Here is a 17,561-nt window from a genome sequence, read left to right on the forward strand (position 1 = left end):
GCCATTGTTCGGGTTCCCCAGCAACGAGCCGGACAGAGGCGATCGCCGTGATCGCCCCGTGAGCAACATGTTCGGCGAGGACGCGGCCGCAGCAGAGGCAGGGCCGGCGGGGCCGCCCAGCGCCCTGAGCCTGCTCGCCGTGCTCGCATCCGCGGCCCTCTGCTGGGTGCTGTACAGGGTGAGGAGGCAGCCCGGGCCGTGCTCGCGAGCACTGAGTGGAGCGGGGCCATGACCCTGGCTGTGCTGACCTTGGTGTTGGCCGCTGACCAGGTCCGCATGCGGCAGTGCGAGGCTGTACTGGATGAGATGGGCGTGGCCCTGGAGAACGTTCGGCGCACGGCGGCGGCCCTAGAGACGCGGAGGAGGGTCGTCAAGGCAGCGGTGAGCTGAACCGCTAAACACACTTCTCGGTCGAGCTGCTGTAAGACCACATACCTCCCTCTCGCCCACAGGCGGTGACGGCGGAGAAGGCCCTCAAGGAATACGACGAGTTCCTCGCCATGCTCCGTAAGATACAGGAGGTGAGGCGTTTTCTCCCTTCTTCGGGGGCATAGTCCGCGCCATGTCGCTGTGTGTTGCGCTGGGTGCAGGAGGGGCGGCCGCGCCCGGACCTGCCCGTCCTGCGACACCAGCTGGACGTGGAGACGGTGCGCGCCCGGGTCAGCATGGTGCAGGGCAGCCTGCTGGCCATGTCGCAGGAGGTCCTCAGCCTCGGGGCGTTGCCCGCCTCAGTCTGTCCGGACAGTAAGGTGAGGACCCTGTCCCAAACTCCAAACTACAGCGTGATGCCTCCCTAAAGCGTGAAAGGCGTGTGGCCAGGCCCGAAGGAGCGGGTGGGTATGCTGTTAGCTAGTCAGCATGCAAGCGTGCGGGCGGGTTGCCTATGTGGCATGGGCTGGCCGCCCACTCTACAGCCACACCGTACCCGCCGGCACAGTGCGGTACAATTGTATTCATGCCCCACATATCCTGCAGGGGGACGTCTTATCATCTTTGCAGAAACACCGCAAGTCGTACACGCACATGTCAGAGGAGCTCCTAACTCTACTCGACGAGCGTGTGTCGGAACACGTCAGCGATGCCTTATTCAGCGCACCTGGCACAACATAGCCGCGGAGTCATTGCTTGCAGCGGCGTTGGGGTTGAAAAATAGTATTATATGCAAAAATTGTATTATTTTTTAAACTTTATTTGTTTAAAAATAGAAAACAAAAGCTTTACAGCATCAAATTGAATAGCTTGATATAGTTGTAACAACCAGATCTTGACAGCAAGTGATTAGTGTGGAGGCATGTCAATGAAAATAAATAAATAAATATGCTTTCCATGCTCCAAAGCTGAAAGAGCAAATTAAAAAGAAACCACACACCACACATGCATTCACTTGCAATATTCAATTTGAACATATTACAAATGCAGCCCCACATTGTATGATGCGGTATGACAAAGCAAGTCTGTAAATGACAATCTCTGAAATGAAAAAACACCTTATTGTAATTGTAAATTATTTGCACATAAAAGTTATCTTCACACAGCCAATGTAGCAACCCACAAATTCAATTTATGGTGGATTGTTTATTATACTGTAAGCAAGCTCTGTAAGCTCAATATTTGTTCAACTAATTCCATACTAGGTATAAACAACACAAAACTAAAATGATCAACTATGTAAAGAGAATGATTACACACCAATAGATGTCAGTCTACTTCAAAAAATTCATAATTTTAACATATTTTGAAGGACAAAACAAATGGTTATGATTCTGTTTTACTTACAACCAACAGGTCACAAACGAGGCAGGATAAGTTTATCAGTCAGTATGAAATATGAAATTAAGAGAAAGTAGCTTCCACATGAAAAGAGCTACAGGAAAAGGAATGTCACTGATAAACTATCTTATTTAACAAAGCTGCACAGGTTAACAGGTGACAGGGAATAATAATGATCAGTACATGTCCCATACATGACTTTGATATCACTTGGGTATATTGGGTATACTTATTTTATAAAAAGTAACAGTTTAAGATAAAAGTCATGTATATATGAACTAGTTCAATAGAACAGTTTGAGAAACACAGTAAATACAATATATGAAGCAGTGGATGTGTAAAATTGAAGGTGAGGTCACCTCAAAAGGGGATGATAATATTGTGCTCACTTTATAAAAGTCCAAGCAAATTGAAATTGGTACAAGTTGAGATTTACATTCACTAAAAACGGAGGTAATTTCTACCAAGTATTGGTATACCAAAAAAGCTTTTGCTCACAACTCAAAATGGTACAAGTCATTGAAAAACAGGTAAAACTAGAATCACTGAGCAGTCTGTGCTCTTGTAATGAGCAAAAATGAAATTAGCCACATATCAGGACAAGGACATTACTTCATAAGCATATCAAAGGGAATTAAATGGATATTTATCACATCACAATTCACAGGAAACAAATTCATATTTTAATAAAAATAAAACTCATTATAAAATGTCAAGCAGGAAGTAGAAAGCAAGTTCAGTGATATCACTAAGGAGGTATCCTTCATAGTGAACAAACATTTCGGGGATTATTTTGCAATAACTATAGATATTGAGAAAAACGCAGGCATTTACTCTAAGAGTACTCATCTTTCAATTTCAACTAAATATTTTGTTATCAAGGCAAATATACCAAAACTTTGGTAACCAGGTTCTTTATTGGTTCTCATATAACCAATAATCAATACAAGCAGCACACACACCACTACTGGAAACCATTTGATATGATTGATAAAGTTGTCCTCTTGCCTTTCCCATTTTATCTCTATTATGGTGCCTTAGACCTTTTAAAACTCACCTGACAAAAGAACACAACTGAACATAAATAAAAGCTTGCTACGCATTGAAACTATGCAAGCGAATTTGTGTCATAAAATTAAAGACGAATGAAAATAGAGAGTAAAAAAAGAGGGTATTTTGCAAACATTAAATTAATATAGATACATTCTCCTAAATGATAAGATAGATTAAAGTATGGTCCAGCCATTATACATATATATCAAGATATATAAATAACTGTGTATATATGTGTGTACATCATGTATGAACAGTCAACATAATCAGTCTGAAACAGTTTTCTTCCCCTTTTTAAGAGAACTTTTAATGATGAGTAGGTAAAGGATATGCTCCCAGCAGTCCAACTCTTTACTCTTAATGTTAAATGTGGAAAAGAGTGACCATTACTCACTATCAATTCTCATACCACTGACAACTCATAAATAGTAATTGCCCCTACTCAGTCTTACTGACCTTTGTAGTTCCATTACTATTTTGGAGTACTTTTCCGTATGATGAACTTTTGGTTATTTTTGTGAGTCCTATCAGCAGATAAAACAAATACGAAACTGAAAAATAAAAATAAATTTTGTGTTATTGACCATTTGTACACAGATCTCATATTTATTCGTTTTTTATCAATACAATTGTACTTACTTGCAGCAACTAAAAGTACTCCAATGCAGAAGTAGAATAAAGACCCCGAGAACAGAAGTGAGATTAGCACGTAGCAAACTGATGGAAGTGTAATAAGAGCCCAGCCCACTGAATTTAACAGTGAGTACCAACGTCGCTTAAGGGTGAAAGGTTCTAGGGGAGGCACTCCACTGTTTTCGAAGAAACTGCCAGTTTTTTTGAAGCTGTCGATCATTTTATCCTAGAGGGAAAAGAGAGAAAATGAGAAACTGTAATAGAAAACTTAAAACATTTTGGCAACGTACATTGCTAAGTGGTATACCTTTTTAATATAAAGATCATGAAGCCATTTGCTTGCTCCCTCATCATCCAGTGGCACTTCATCCAAAGGAATACGCTGCATGTACATATGAGCTTCTACATATTTTGCTTTGAGAAGACTAGTGATAGTTGGGGCAACAGGATGGGATTCTCTGCAAGAAAGAAATTGCAACTGGTGTAAAGCAACTCTCTGATGATACAGCACACTTAAGATGATTAGACATACTTGACACATAATGTCACATCATAAATGGCCCCAAATTTATTGCGCATGTAAGGTATTGAAGTAATGAAGCCTTTGACACGGGGTGAAAGAAGATGTTGTAGACGGGGTAAATTATGTTCCTCGGCATACTTTAAACTGGCTTCATGTTTTTCTTTGGTGAATCTAGTTCCCTCAGCAAACAGTAGCAGCTAAAGGGGAAAAAAGAAAGCATGTTACCTAATTCTCCATTTTAATTAAAAACACAGGGGATGTAAACAGCAAAAGGTTTCTTGTCATTCCTTACACTTATGGGAGTAGGATGGTTTGCGAGTTCTGTGATTTGTCGTCCGATAATTTCTTTATCTTTGTCCCAGTTTCTCTCAAGAAATACAGATTCAGCAAATTTCCATGTCCAACCTACTGTTGGAATAAATTGAATACTCTTTTTAGCATAGCACTTGCAGTTCTATAAAAAATCAGAAAGATACAACTTAATTTGTAGCAATAGATAACAAAACTAGTCAGTGAGGGAAAAAAAAATCACTACAAAAACTTACCCCAAGAATACCTATTCTCTCACATAGAAGGAATCCCATTAACCAATCGATTTCATATGAATGGTTCATAATAAGGCACCCATGTTCTTTGTTGTAATATTTTTTCAGACTTTCTTTGTCAATATACAAAATGGTTTCAGAGGGGGACCACCATTCAGCCAAAAACACAAACTCTGAAATCAACACCAGATGGGATTTATATTTAAAGTATGTCAAAATAAAAGTAAAATAAAAAGAATAAAACTTACGACAATTTAGAGAGTAGCACAGATATTGGTTGATAATCCGGTACCAATGTCGACTAAATTTATATAAGCTGACATAAAGAAGAGCTTGTAAAATATTGATAGCCAAACCAGAGATAAAGAAATTCACAGCCAGCAAAAGATGTGCCACGGATGATCTCTTCAGGGAGTTTACGAGAGACATTTTCATGCCACCTGAAACAAATTAAAGGCCCAAAATTGACACATGTTATTCTGCTACACAAGAACACAATTCTTTAAAGGGTGAAAAATCTAACTTCCATAAAAAGCAGAGCATCTAAAGTCAAGTGCATCAAATCTTATAATTTCTAGCAAGGTTGCCTCTGCCAATGACAAGAACATCAAACAAAGATAGATAGAAATCAGAATAGAAGTTTGGAGTAGATGAGAACTCTCACACTCTCACACTGGTACTGGAAACCCAAACTGACAAACATAAAGAGATGCCAGAGCGGTAGGGTGAGGAACAGAAAAAGAATGAAAAAAAGGAAACATTTGATAGAACAAACAACAACCCCTCCCCACATGCAACGTCTCAGGAAGAGCTAGCTGGCCAGGTGCTAATATGTGGACAGACAAGTCCTGCCACTACACAGTTAAAATTTGAGTGATGATAGACCAAATTAACAATGTTTCGGAATGAGTCAAATATATGGTTTGACTAGGGCACATTCTATGTAGTGATGACCTTGATAAATTAACATGAGACTCAGGCATGGGAGTTGGGAGGTATCAGATCAAGGCATGAGTTGTACTACGTAGAGGGAGATAGAGAATGTGAGAGAGAGACGAAAAGACCGTGACAACTACACAGAGTTAGGTCCAGAAAAAGAACGGAATGTAAAAATACTCCAACTTATTTTCTTTCTTTTCAATTTTCAAACTGCACATAACTGTTATACAAATTATATCCATGACTAACTTGTATGAAAAATGAAAGAGAAAAAAGGATATCTGTTGCTTCCCTTCCCCTACCCTCTCACCCTAGAAGCCAAGCAAGAAGACTTTCACAGAAGATAGTAACAAAATGAGAACGCAACCATGTAAACGAACTGGTCTCGTTCAACAAATCAATTTGATTAATTGATTGCAGTGCAGAAAACATGGGGAGTCTTGTTGCACTGTTTTGTTTAGACAGCAGTAAGGTATTGGTTAACTCACTAAAAAAAATATTTCCAAGAGTTTTCAAGACGACCAGCAAAATGCGACAGCACTTACGGACGACTCCGACGAGACTGACAATCGTACGACGAGACCCCTACGAGGTCCCACACTAGTGCGACTACGACTTGACGACCAAAGACCCACAGCCAGTTTTTTCCCGCCCGCCCCTACCCGCCCCCAGGTACCCCTCCCACACCATGCCCACACCCAGTCAGCGCGGCCCCGCACCGGCACACGACAACTTCTCACGATTATCGCCGTCTGACAAACGCATACTACTCAAGCACAGTAGAAAGTTCATCCCTCAACCAAAGATCAGAATAACTAGACGAAAATTGGACCTGTTCCTTCTCGGTTTCCTATTTTTCACTCGCGACCAACCAAGGAGCACATAGCGTACCGGATAAATCTTGGACAGGATTGAGTCGTACATCAGGCGATCCTCGGAAATTAGAATATTACTCAACACTTATACTGGTTTTCAGTTGTCACGGACCGAGTGAGCACGAAGAGACGTATTCATGTCAGCGGTTCGACAACGACTGTCCCAAGAAACGAAGGCGAAGGAGCAAGAGGAGGAGGGATCTTTATCGTCCTTTATCCTGTTGATGGAGATACTACTACAGTCAGCTGGGCTATCACGTTTGCTTCGCCTGCGGTTCGTCTCCCGACACGGCCAGCGAGCTAGTTCACTTCCCTTTCCCCCTCCCCCTCAAGGTCCGCCCACCTTCTGGCGCCCGTCCCCACCGTTCTCTGTTGCCGAAGATCTAATCGTATAGTAATGAGGAAACTGCGTGAAAAAAAAAAATCAACGCACGGGTATCAATAATAGATTTAAACAGCACAAGCTGGCAGTGACGACGGCGACGACGGTCGGAGCGACGTCTATTCGCAGAAGCGAGCAGAGCAACGTGATAGCCCTTAGAGGCGCGCCCCTTTCTTGCGCCTTTCCTCTTCCTCCCCATGGACACCACCCACCTCACCACCCAACCCTTATCTCCCAAACCAAACGCCCCTCCCCTCGTCCACACAGCTCCACACGTTGCTGTTGCTCTCGCCCCTCGCTACGCCCTCCCTAGCCCTCCCTGCCCCCCTGCTGCCCCTAGCTCTACCCCTAGCCTCCCAGGAAAGCCCTACCCTACCCCCATTCATTCCCCTTGGCCCGGCGACGTTTCCCCTTTCTCCCGAGGAGCCCCCTTCCCCCTTCCCACTGCCCCCCTCCCCTCTCTGAGTGCCTGCCCCCTCCCTCCTCTCTCTCTCTCCCTTTCTCCCTTTCTCCTCGTCTGCTACCGCCGCGAGGTTGCTCTGGCTCCGGCTCCCGGCAGCAACTTTCTTTCTGTGTAAACATTGCAGAAAATACACTCTCGAGGTGAGATATTGTCAATAAAGAAATGCGTCCCATACAAAGTTTCAAGTACTCACTTGAAAAACCGAAGATAATTGCTTCTACTAAAACGAGCATCACCCGTAATTACATCAGCCATGTACCTGATCTCGTCAATTATTCTTTATGATGACGTACATGTCATTAGTAATTAGACACGTTTTATTGAATGTTTAAAGAAAACATTGAAAGCCTGTTTCCATACGGAGAGTGTTAGTGGGAAACGGTTATTTTAAACCTGACTTTGAGGTTAGTGGCCCCCAGTGTTTCTTGACATATTGGACAAAAAAACAGCTGTCAAAATATCTTTTTGGATCTTTTGTTTGTTTTATGAGAATATCTTTGTTTGAGTCTCCCTGATTACTTTTTTAGAACATTCTTGTCAACTTGCCAATTTATTTGATTTTCTCTCTGAAATTCATCAGATTGGTAACAGGTGGATCAGAAGGCTTTCCGATCAAGGGGCCTACTAAAAACTGCTTGGACTAAACAGTTTTCTTTTGCTTCGTATCACCTTCTACAACTTTTATGGCAGTTACTGAAACTTCCACAATTTTGTCATTCTTTATCTTTAGAATGGGTGCTGTCAACAATCCTGGGGCACTGACATGGGAAACCAAGTTAAACCTTATCACTCGCAATCTACAAGAAACCCTTGGTGAGGACAAAATGACAACAATTTTAAAAGAGCGAGATTTGAAAGTATACTGGGGCACAGCCATAACAGGCCGTCCTCACATTGCCTATTTTGTACCTATGTCTAAAATTGCGGACTTCCTCAGAGCAGGTTGTGAGGTATGTGAAACATATTCAAATATATCGCTACTGTACAATTATTTAAAGTTTTCTGTCAACCTAAAATTGTGCTGTATGCTTTTTTTTAAGGTAACTATTTTGTTTGCTGATCTACATGGATACTTGGATAATCAAAAAGCACCTTGGGAGCTACTTGCCCTGCGCACCCAGTACTATGAAAATGTTATCAAACAAATGCTGCTTTCAATTAATGTTCCTCTTGACAAACTTAAGTTTGTGAGGGGTACAGACTATCAGTTATCGAGGTAGTCTTTTTTAAAATGTTGCTCTACTGCACACAAAAAACTAGCAATGTTTTAACACTTTGTTTCGTCAACAGGGAGTACTCTTTAGATGTGTACCGAATGAGCTCAGCTATCACAGAACATGATGCTAAAAAAGCAGGTGCTGAAGTTGTAAAGCAGGTGGAACACCCACTTTTATCTGGTTTATTGTATCCTGGTAAGTGCCATCTATCAAACATCCTCTTTTTGCCTCAGATTTTTGTTATGCATCACTCGTCCCTAACTCAAAGCGCACACGGTGCAGCAACTCTTGTGAAACCACGTATCTCCATCTTTGGGTGATTTTGAAAACCTATACCATTCTCTATTGAAAAGTATGGTTCCTAAAAAATCGCCCCTAAACGCGTCACATGGTTTCACTAGAGTTGCTGCGCTGTACGTGCTTTGAGTTATGGAGGAGCGTCATTATACAGAATATTTATATCATTTCCTGTGAATAAATTGTATTTTGCACTCAATTAAATTCCAGGTCTCCAAGCCCTAGATGAAGAATATCTGAAAGTAGATGCTCAGTTTGGTGGTGTTGACCAAAGGAAAATCTTTACTATGTCTGAAAAATACTTGCCTCAGTTGGGATATGCCAAGCGAATTCATCTCATGAATCCAATGGGTAAAATATGCTATTTTTTTAATTTCATTTAATTTCTTTTTTTTCTTTTATTTAATTTCTTTTTTTCTTTTATTTAATTTCTTTGTTTTTTTCACCCTGCCTAATTAATAATTTGCATAATAAGAAAATATTATGATTGCTTACAGTTCCTGGACTAACTGGTGGTAAGATGTCATCATCTGAGGAGGATAGCAAAATAGATCTCCTTGATCAACCAGCTGTAGTTAAAAAGAAATTGAAGAAAGCTTTCTGTGAGCCGGGAAATATCACAGATAATGGCATACTCTCATTTGTAAAGCATGTGATATTCCCCTTGAACTCGGAAGAAGGTGATTAGTTGACACATAAAATTATTTAAGAATTAAGAATTTTCGGTATTAATCTAATTTGTTCAATCCTGTGGTCGTAGGACTTTTGGTACCTCGCTCAGCGGACCATGGTGGAGACATCAAGTTCTCAACCTATGAAGCCCTAGAAGAAGCTTTTGCTAAGCAGGATATCCACCCTGGGGATCTCAAAGCAGCAGTAGAACCACGTATTAACAAATTATTGGAACCCATAATCAAACATTTTGAAGATCCTGAACTCAAAAAACTTACAGCTAAAGCATATCCTCCTCCCGCCAAAGCTGGAAGTTAGTTTTTTTCTATTATTGTCGGTATGAAGTATTTTATTACGGTTTCTTACCTTTTATCTTTCAAATGTGCCTTTAGAGGGTGGAGCAGGAGCTGGAGCTGGAGCGGCCACAGATGAGCAGACACCCAGCCGTCTTGATATTCGTGTGGGTAAAATTGTGGAAGTTGAAAACCATCCTGAAGCTGACAGTTTGTATGTAGAGAAGATTGATGTTGGTAAGTTCATTGATTGTATAATATGAAGTATTTGTATCCTTGAGGAGGCTGGGTTTGATTTACAAATATTTGCAGGTGAGGGTGTGCCTAGAACAATTGTTAGTGGCTTGAGGAACTTTGTTCCTATTGAAGAAATGAAGAACCGTGATGTTATTGTGTTGTGCAATCTGAAACCAGCAAAAATGAGGGGCATTGAATCTTGTGGGATGGTGTTATGTGCTTCTGTGTAAGTAGGGGGCATTGTTCCTCTGTGTATCATTCTCATATTTATATTCACATCATTGTTGATAAATCACCCTGTTTCCATACATTTTTTTTGTCTTTGGCAGTGATGAACCGAAGGCTGTTGAACCTCTGTCACCACCTGAGGGAAGTGCGCCTGGTGAAAAGGTATTTGTTGAAGGCTTTGAAACTGGCTCACCAGATGAAGTGCTTAACCCAAAGAAGAAGGTTTGGGAAAAATTATCGGTAAGCCACTCAATTGACCTCCTTCTATCCTATTTCTTTTACCTGGTTTTACACCTGCCGATTACAGTTCATTTCAATGATAATGGTTTTACAGGCGGATTTAAAAACATCATCTCAGTGTGAAGCACAATGGCAAGGTAACTCTCTCTTAACTAAATTAGGAAAGATCACTTGTAAATCTCTCAAATCTGCCCCAATCAAGTAAGATAAGAGCAAATTTGATTTTACTGAACAAATTATTTATTTGTCAATCTGCGTCAAGACATTAAAAAGTTGTGTCAGTGTTGACAATCAAAATGTGAACTAAATTTCTTCTGCTATGTTAAAAAGGTGAAGGTTAAGAAACTGTCAGTGACTACAAGGCTTCTGAAGTTTATTACAAATCTAGTACATTCTAATGAGCTTACAAGCTAGATTGGATTCTTTAGAACACTTCTAGGTTTTATTTACTTACTGATATTCAGACTATTAGTTTCAAAGACGTCACTTCAGAAAAACACAGCCAATTAGATTCTTTTTTCACTGGTTAGTATAGGAGACAAACAGGTCCAACCTATTAAAACACCAAAATTTCATAATTCTGAAAAAAATGAGGAAATATATCTATTTGACCGACAAAATTTTAGACTGCAATGTACAGCACAATCATTGCAGCATTTTTTACAACCAGTGCACACATTTAAGAAATGTTGTTAAAACATCTTTTGGTCCCAAAGGAAATTACAAAACTACATAGTCAGTGAGTACAAGTCTGTGGTAAAGATAAATAAGATGTAACAGAATGTCAAAAACCCAAACTACCTGATTGATTGTGTTCATCGAACTATTGAGATACGACATTGATAAAATAGAATTCATATGAACTGCTTTACTAAATCACACTGCATTAAATAATATCCTTTCCAAAGTGATACAAACAAACCTAACCATGACTAGCAAAAATACGGCAAAATAGGTATGATTGATGGCAACAAAAGCTACATGTGTAACAATTTAAAAAGGGATGTGAATAGCTAACATGAGCTACTGTGCTATTAGTGACTACAGACATGGCAAAGAACAAAACTAGAGATGACATCTTGCGCCTTAATTGGCTATATTCAACCACAGCAAATGATAGATAAAATATTTTAAACACAGCCTACATATACACAGTATCTGGAAAGCTACCTAAGCAATTTTAAACAATTGCTCACAAGAAGATATTACTGCTGAAGGAAGTTGGAATGGTTCTTTTAAAATTGAAACTATATTACTAAAGATAAAGAAGCTACCCATACTGAAATTAAAAAAAGATGCCTTTAAAAAAAGGAAACAGCTGGATATGAAATCTGCCCCCCCCCCTCCCTCCCCAACTTTAACTTGAACAAGGGTTTATTCAGTTATTCAATCATATTCAGATCAACATATGAAATACAATGGTAGTTGTTAAAATTGAAGTAATAAGGCAGTTGTGATCCATGTGGACAGCAAAATTAGGTCTCAAAAACTTGATCAAAATTAATTTTGATACCAAAGTGAATAATTTAACCAAAAACAATTAGTAAGTTTTAGTGGCAGATATCTTTTTTTAGTTGATATCCTGACTTCTTAAGTTAAGTGAGTGGCAGATGGCTGGCAAAAGTTAAAAGAATTTAGCCATGATATGGAGGAGGTTGCTTGCCTCCTGCACCATCAATTGTCACCACACCAGGCGTACTTTGATGTCCACTAGGGTTGTCTATGTCATCGTAAGCAGCTCGGGGTCTTCCTGGTGCTACTGTGTCTCCACGCCCTGCAACACGAGAAATCATTTTTGCTTAAAGCAAACAACTTTAAATCAAGGGTTTAAATAATTTAAAAACCAAGGGAGCGTTACCAAATATGTCACCCAAAGTGTTGCGTCCAGAAAATTCACCACCAATACGTTCGTTTGCAATACGACACAAGATTACACTTGTCACAGGGCGAATGACCAGATTCAGGATGGCCATGGCAATACTGAAGCGTTCACTACTACCTGTAATCGAAAATTGTCATCAGAGGGCTATAAGTTGTCCTCACTAACACAAACAATGAACGTTCAACATTACAAAACTCACGGAAAGTTGCAGGAAAGTAGGCGGCAAGCACGATGACATCAAACAGTATGGCAAGGACATTGATTATTACAGCCTATACACACAAACAAGTAAATGTCCCAAAATTAATGGTTCAGTGATGTTCAAACTGTAGACAAATAATTTCAAATACATACAATTTGAAGAGGTTCATCCGACTCTCTATGGTGGATTCCCCAAAGTAGTGACAAAATAAACAACCCATTGTAAAATAGATAGGAATCGGGACTCCAGAATCCTTGTATTCCCCTGAAAACAGAAGCAGTACAATTAAAAACAATGAGTGCCTAAGCTTTGAACTTTTCATCTCTGAAATTAAGCTTTCTCACCATGTAATCAAAATGAAGTGAACAAGGAAAATAAGCTGTAACAATACACATGAAAAATTAAGAACTGTAAATGAAAGAAAGTGAAGGGATGAAGCTTGAATATTGTAAGTAATAAGTAATGCTGATTAACAAAAAAAAAAACAAAGACAAAACAACTAAAGTTTGAAAATTTTCAGAAAATTGCTATAAAAATTTTAGTATATAATGAAATTGACTGAACATTGACTTCTGGAAAATGGTTAAAGTCAGATTGACATTACAAAACATGACACACATGACACATTACAAAAAATCCTTTCATATAAAAACAACAATGATAAAAACCTTGAGTGGCTTATTCTGCACGTTACTCAGATCAACCATTTCAGAATTTTTTTGCCGAAGAAGCTTCTTCCTGAAAGACGACAAAGCGACAGAAAGCTCGATTGGAAAATCAAAATACAAGATAGAAGTGACAAGTTACGTAAGTACACAACTGTCATGCCCCTCCCCCTCCATGACACATCACAATTTTTCATACCACGAAGCAGGTGGCTACGACAACTTCAGCGGTACGCAAAGTCGCGGTTGATACATCCAAGCACGTGAAGAGTTTGGGGCTGTGTTTGTCTTGCACACCGGGTGCGAAATACGAGATTGAGAGATCGGGTAGTGTTGCCACTAATAAGTCTGCCTGCTTCCAAAGGAAAGTCTTCTCTTAAACGCCGAAAGGAGGGTGGCCGTTGAAATATCAGGCCGGTTCAAATCGGTAAGTACGAGACTTCGTATCTCTTCCACTTCAAGTACTTATGGGCAAGTGGGATAAGTTGGTGTGACTTGACACATGATACGTTAAGCGTGATTCTGTATCCGTCACCCCTGTCATCTCTCTCTCTCTCTCTCACTCTCAAAATTCTCGCTGAAGCCGTGGGCATTGTCGTTTGGATGCGGGACTTCCCCCTCCCCCGCACCCCAACCATTACCATCCCCACTGGATAGCTGGATAGTCCTCGATTCTTCTGTGCCATATTCCGTGCTTCTCCCTCAGCCATACCAGGCTAAACCTCGAGCTAAACCTCCATCCGTCGGCCCAAGGCCTTCCCAACAGTTACGCCCGCTACTTGTTGGGAGAGGGCAGAAAGGGAGAGGGCGGGAAGACGTTCGGTACCGTCGGGAAATGAGGTCACGCTGGCGCTGGAATGACGTCATTGCGAAGCGTCCGTGACGTCACGGAGACGAGCCCCGTCGGGCCGCTGGTCGGGTTGCAGGCTCCGCGGGAATAGGGGAGGGGGAAACTACACCCCTCTGGAGATTGCTGAGACTGAAGAACCCTAGAGAATCTCACACGCCACAACCATTGGCAGCAGAAGAGAAAAGTGCAACAGGCGGTTAACACACTGGTTGTGGCCGGACCACTGGTAGGCCGGTCATGAAACCATGTTTAATCATAGGGGACAATTTAACGCCGCACTCAAACGTGTTAAAGCGGAGAGAGTTGCCGGCTCCACCGCCAGAGAGCGCCAAGGTGCTCTCCGGACCAGCTCCTCGAGGGGGGAGGGGAGGGGGAGGACGCATCGATCAGTTGCCCCTCCGCTCCGCCCCCCTCTCGCACCCCACGCCACCCGCGCAGCATCCCCGCCATGCTCCTCGCCCGCGCGCCTGCTGGTCCTGTCCTGCCGGTCTGCTGCCCCCACCCCCTCCCTGTGGGTTCCTGTCGGGACCCTGCAGAGGTCCTGTGAGGCTCGCGGCGGGAGGAGAGGGGGAGGGGGTGAGCCCCACCCCCACCTCAAGCTGCATGGTCTAGGGTTCCAGCCCCTACCCCTTGTTCTGCCACCACTTGCAGGGTCCTATGGGACAACCTGGCCAGTCGAGTCTCCACAGTGTGCGCTCGCCCCGCGTCGCCCCACGCCGCCCCACGCCGCCCCACGCCGCCCCACGCCGCCCACGCCGCCCACGCCGCCCCACGCTGCCCCACGCCGCCACCCCAGGCCGCACACCGCACCGCGGTTTGGCGCCACGCGACGCCACACGACCCCCCACGCGACGCCACGCGCCACCCCTCCCCTCCCCGGGGTGGGCCCCGTAGTACTCCTCGGCGTGCCTCTACTCCAGGCTCTCCAGCCCCGGCTCCAGCCCGGCTCCAGCCCTGGCTCCAGCCCTGGCTCCAGCCCCAGCTTCCAGTCATGTGCGCGCGCCGCGCCGGGGCCAGCAGCCGAGCCCGCGCCGCCCGCGCCGCCCTCGCCTCCGCGCGCAGCCACGCGCCCCGGGCGCACCGGCTGTAGCCGCCGAGCCGAGCACTGGGCAGCCGAGCCACTCAGACAGGCCGAGGTGTGACTGAGGTGAGTCCCAGGCGCGCGATACGTACTGGCGCAGTGGACGCCAAGGCGAAGTCCCGATTGTCTGGCGATCTGTACGGTGGGATGTTCCAAGCCGGACTTTATTCTGGTTATACTGTACCACATGCAGGGGTGCAGGCGAGATTGTCTACAGGGTCTCGCAACGGCGCCTTATAGCTCCGTGCCAGTATGCAACCCGTTCACACGCCTGCATGTGGTACAGTATTTTCAGAAAAAAAGTCTGGTGTAGAACACCGACCCTGCGCTGTACATTGAGAAAAATTACGTATCCTCTTGAATTTACAACATTTGCTATAATTTTAATTTATACTGTAAAATATGCTGTAAATTTGCGATAACCCATTATGGCTTGTTGATCAATTTCTAGTCCGAAGTGCTCGTAAATTTACGATTTCAGACTAATTTTACGACTTACATCATGGATAATTTTCCCATCAAGATTCACGACTATTTTGCTCAGTAAATGGGGATAATTTCGGTCGTTTTGTTTTTTCACGAACAAGTTCGAAACCGAAATCATCTAGGCCGTCGTTTTCAGCGTCGGTCACGCGGCACTGCCTACCCGAGCGCCTGACAGGAGCGAGGTAGGCAACGTTTGAGCACGCCCGTGGAGCGAGTTGCCTACCCGATGTTTTCAGGCGCCCGAGCTCCGGGTAACGGTTGAAGCAGTGTCGGGTGTCGCATACCTATGATTCGCTCGGATGGCACATGATGAGTCGAGGAAGAACGGCTCCGGCAACGGCCTGTGGCAAGAGAGGCTTTTCACGACACGGCGAGCTCACTGCGTTTATATACGCTTCCCTGCCTCTCCTGGAAAGCAAGGGTTATTTTTAGACCGTTGGAAATAACCCACCTGGTCCTCTGAGTTGCGAGACGGATAGGGGGGAGGGAAAGAGAGAGAGAGAGAGAGAGAGAGAGAGAGAGAGAGAGAGAGAGAGAGAGAGAGAGACGGAGGGGGGAGAGAGGGGACGAGTTTCAAAGGCATTCAGTTCCCGAAAAGCCTTTTCAATTGTATGGAAGAGAATATTGAACCACGCCGTCAGCGGCGTCAGCCCGCTCTCTGTGAGCCCATCCCAGCCACTCTACGTCAAAGAGGCTCGGGTGAGCAAAGTAAAATGCTGTGGTGTGGCAAGGCGTGGCGTGGCGTGGCGTGGGTTTGGGGGTGAGGAGGCGCAGGCTTGCCGCTCCCCACATATTCTTTCTTTGCTCAGAGATCGCAGCCCTCTTAGTTTAGAGCTAAACATCGATCGATCTCCTGGCCGTGTTAAGCGCGTTTGCTCTCTATTTTCACACGAACTGAAGTTTTACCCCATTCTCCCCTTCTCTCTCTCACACCCATTCTTCTCTTCCCTTTCGCCTTCCAGGTTTTCGCGATCATCAGTCAGAGGCTAGACTTCCCCAGAGGTTGGGCACTGGCTCTCCTTCCCTCTGGGATTTCATGTCCGGGTGCACGAGGGGAGGGGTGGGGTGTGGAGTGGAGTGAGCTGGTGGAGCACCAGTAGGACGGACAATCCCTAATTCCGAGGCATGTTTCCCGGACTCCTCTGCGGGTTCGACATATCTGTTTTGGACTGAACTCCGTAAAACCCCATTGTACCGCAATGGTAAAACAAATAATATTGCACGTCAATTGATGCATGAATTGATGTATAAGTTTCAAGTGTGCAAATTTTAGACAACTTTTGACTTTTCCGAAACGTACAGTACAGCAGCTTCACACCACGTAGTTAACTAGTCTAGGTCTATAGACCTGTGGGTGTCCATTTGTAAAAATAAAATTACGTTTACGAAACGCCTAAAATATCCACATCACGAAAGTGTGCAACGTGAGTTATACTATGGCATGTGCAAAATCATGATCTGCAAACGTTGTTGCACAAATTTTGCAGACTTATTTGAACAGTACGGCAGAGGTGTAGGGCCATGCTGTAATAATACGTTTTGTGTCTATGGACTGAGTTGACGTCAGTTTCCGTGAAAGACTTTTGCCTTACTCTGCAAATTGAGTACGTACTAGTGTACCGTACCGCGTTCCTTGTCCATGGCAGCAAAATTCTCTTACAAACGGAAGTCTTCATAACAGTTATCGTTACAATTTATTTTTTAAATACAAGTAGCTTTTCATGGTACTCTTTCGTAGCAGTTCCAATCTATACCCTTTTTTTGTCATAGCCCTCAGCTCCAGTTCCACCGAACCGAGAGACCCACCCACTTCTCCCTGAGAAATTTGCATTCGGGAACATCAAGGGATGAAGAAATCAATGCTTTTCGATATGGACGGGACCAACGGGAACGGGACCTTCATCCCGAAATGTCTCGCAAAAATGGCATGGTAGGATTTTTTTAGGTTGGGGGACAGGGGGGAGGGGGTTATAAAGGGAGGAATCGTAGCGGATGGCTACCATCAGTCTTTTATATAATTTAGGGGTG

The 17,561-nt window shown here is 43.5% G+C and overlaps 4 protein-coding genes across 9 annotated transcripts; 2 read left to right on the forward strand and 2 right to left on the reverse strand.

Moving 5' to 3' along the window:
- Positions 1-37: 37 nt before the first annotated feature.
- LOC113217702 (uncharacterized) lies at positions 38-1,214 on the forward strand. Of its 2 annotated transcripts, none has more exons than XM_026437720.2 (5): positions 38-178; positions 271-381; positions 453-521; positions 591-749; positions 976-1,214. In XM_026437720.2, the coding sequence occupies exons 1-5, from the start codon at positions 68-70 to the stop codon at positions 1,108-1,110; spliced, it is 585 nt and encodes a 194-aa protein (XP_026293505.1). In that variant the 5' UTR covers positions 38-67; the 3' UTR covers positions 1,111-1,214. The 2 variants fall into 2 exon arrangements, with proteins under 2 accessions (XP_026293505.1, XP_026293506.1); XM_026437721.2 differs by having other exon boundaries at positions 1,000-1,214.
- LOC113217701 (1-acyl-sn-glycerol-3-phosphate acyltransferase gamma) lies at positions 1,169-6,600 on the reverse strand. 5 transcript variants are annotated; one of them, XM_026437719.2, is made up of 8 exons: positions 6,451-6,600; positions 4,773-4,964; positions 4,525-4,697; positions 4,272-4,433; positions 3,989-4,176; positions 3,764-3,914; positions 3,463-3,682; positions 1,169-3,374 (listed from the first exon to the last, which is right to left on the reverse strand). In XM_026437719.2, exons 2-8 carry the CDS (start codon positions 4,957-4,959, stop codon positions 3,262-3,264), a joined length of 1,194 nt encoding a protein of 397 aa, XP_026293504.1. In that variant the 5' UTR covers positions 4,960-4,964; positions 6,451-6,600; the 3' UTR covers positions 1,169-3,261. The 5 variants fall into 5 exon arrangements, with proteins under 5 accessions (XP_026293504.1, XP_026293501.1, XP_026293500.1 ...); XM_026437716.2 differs by having other exon boundaries at positions 6,296-6,571; XM_026437715.2 differs by having other exon boundaries at positions 6,355-6,569.
- A 561-nt stretch (positions 6,601-7,161) lies between these two features.
- Positions 7,162-10,664, forward strand: LOC113217678 (tyrosine--tRNA ligase, cytoplasmic). The gene is made up of 11 exons (XM_026437678.2): positions 7,162-7,323; positions 7,914-8,133; positions 8,224-8,399; positions 8,474-8,595; positions 8,908-9,048; positions 9,195-9,377; positions 9,458-9,682; positions 9,762-9,899; positions 9,975-10,125; positions 10,229-10,367; positions 10,462-10,664. Exons 2-11 carry the CDS (start codon positions 7,915-7,917, stop codon positions 10,570-10,572), a joined length of 1,605 nt encoding a protein of 534 aa, XP_026293463.1. The 5' UTR covers positions 7,162-7,323; position 7,914; the 3' UTR covers positions 10,573-10,664.
- Positions 10,665-10,723: 59 nt separating this feature from the next.
- On the reverse strand, positions 10,724-13,299 carry LOC113217681 (type-1 angiotensin II receptor-associated protein). Its single transcript, XM_026437682.2, has 6 exons — positions 13,120-13,299; positions 12,796-12,830; positions 12,604-12,715; positions 12,449-12,521; positions 12,226-12,366; positions 10,724-12,141 (listed from the first exon to the last, which is right to left on the reverse strand). Exons 1-6 carry the CDS (start codon positions 13,156-13,158, stop codon positions 12,002-12,004), a joined length of 540 nt encoding a protein of 179 aa, XP_026293467.1. The 5' UTR covers positions 13,159-13,299; the 3' UTR covers positions 10,724-12,001.
- Positions 13,300-17,561: the final 4,262 nt, after the last annotated feature.

This window comes from Frankliniella occidentalis, unplaced genomic scaffold, assembly GCF_000697945.3.
Source record: "Frankliniella occidentalis isolate FOCC.00 unplaced genomic scaffold, Focc_3.1 Scaffold46, whole genome shotgun sequence".
NCBI lineage: Eukaryota > Metazoa > Arthropoda > Insecta > Thysanoptera > Thripidae > Frankliniella > Frankliniella occidentalis.

What these genes read in the sequence shown, in the direction of transcription:
- LOC113217701 (XM_026437719.2), bottom strand. Translation starts at nt 4,959, where the DNA reads ATGAAAATGTCTCTCGTAAACTCCCTGAAGAGATCATCCGTGGCACAT. An exon ending in AGAGAATAGGTATTCTTGGG is followed by an intron (nt 4,434 to 4,524) that starts GTAAGTTTTTGT and finishes GATTTTTTATAG; the next exon opens with AACTGCAAGTGCTATGCTAA. An exon ending in ATGATCTTTATATTAAAAAG is followed by an intron (nt 3,683 to 3,763) that starts GTATACCACTTA and finishes TTTTCCCTCTAG; the next exon opens with GATAAAATGATCGACAGCTT.
- LOC113217681 (XM_026437682.2), bottom strand. Translation starts at nt 13,158, where the DNA reads ATGGTTGATCTGAGTAACGTGCAGAATAAGCCACTCAAG. An exon ending in TGCAGAATAAGCCACTCAAG is followed by an intron (nt 12,831 to 13,119) that starts GTTTTTATCATT and finishes GTATTGTTACAG; the next exon opens with CTTATTTTCCTTGTTCACTT. An exon ending in CGGATGAACCTCTTCAAATT is followed by an intron (nt 12,522 to 12,603) that starts GTATGTATTTGA and finishes TTGTGTGTATAG; the next exon opens with GCTGTAATAATCAATGTCCT.
- LOC113217678 (XM_026437678.2), top strand. Translation starts at nt 7,915, where the DNA reads ATGGGTGCTGTCAACAATCCTGGGGCACTGACATGGGAAACCAAGTTA. An exon ending in ACAGACTATCAGTTATCGAG is followed by an intron (nt 8,400 to 8,473) that starts GTAGTCTTTTTT and finishes TTTCGTCAACAG; the next exon opens with GGAGTACTCTTTAGATGTGT. An exon ending in CCCCTTGAACTCGGAAGAAG is followed by an intron (nt 9,378 to 9,457) that starts GTGATTAGTTGA and finishes CTGTGGTCGTAG; the next exon opens with GACTTTTGGTACCTCGCTCA.
- LOC113217702 (XM_026437720.2), top strand. Translation starts at nt 68, where the DNA reads ATGTTCGGCGAGGACGCGGCCGCAGCAGAGGCAGGGCCGGCGGGGCCG. An exon ending in TCTGCTGGGTGCTGTACAGG is followed by an intron (nt 179 to 270) that starts GTGAGGAGGCAG and finishes GCCGCTGACCAG; the next exon opens with GTCCGCATGCGGCAGTGCGA. An exon ending in GGAGGGTCGTCAAGGCAGCG is followed by an intron (nt 382 to 452) that starts GTGAGCTGAACC and finishes TCTCGCCCACAG; the next exon opens with GCGGTGACGGCGGAGAAGGC.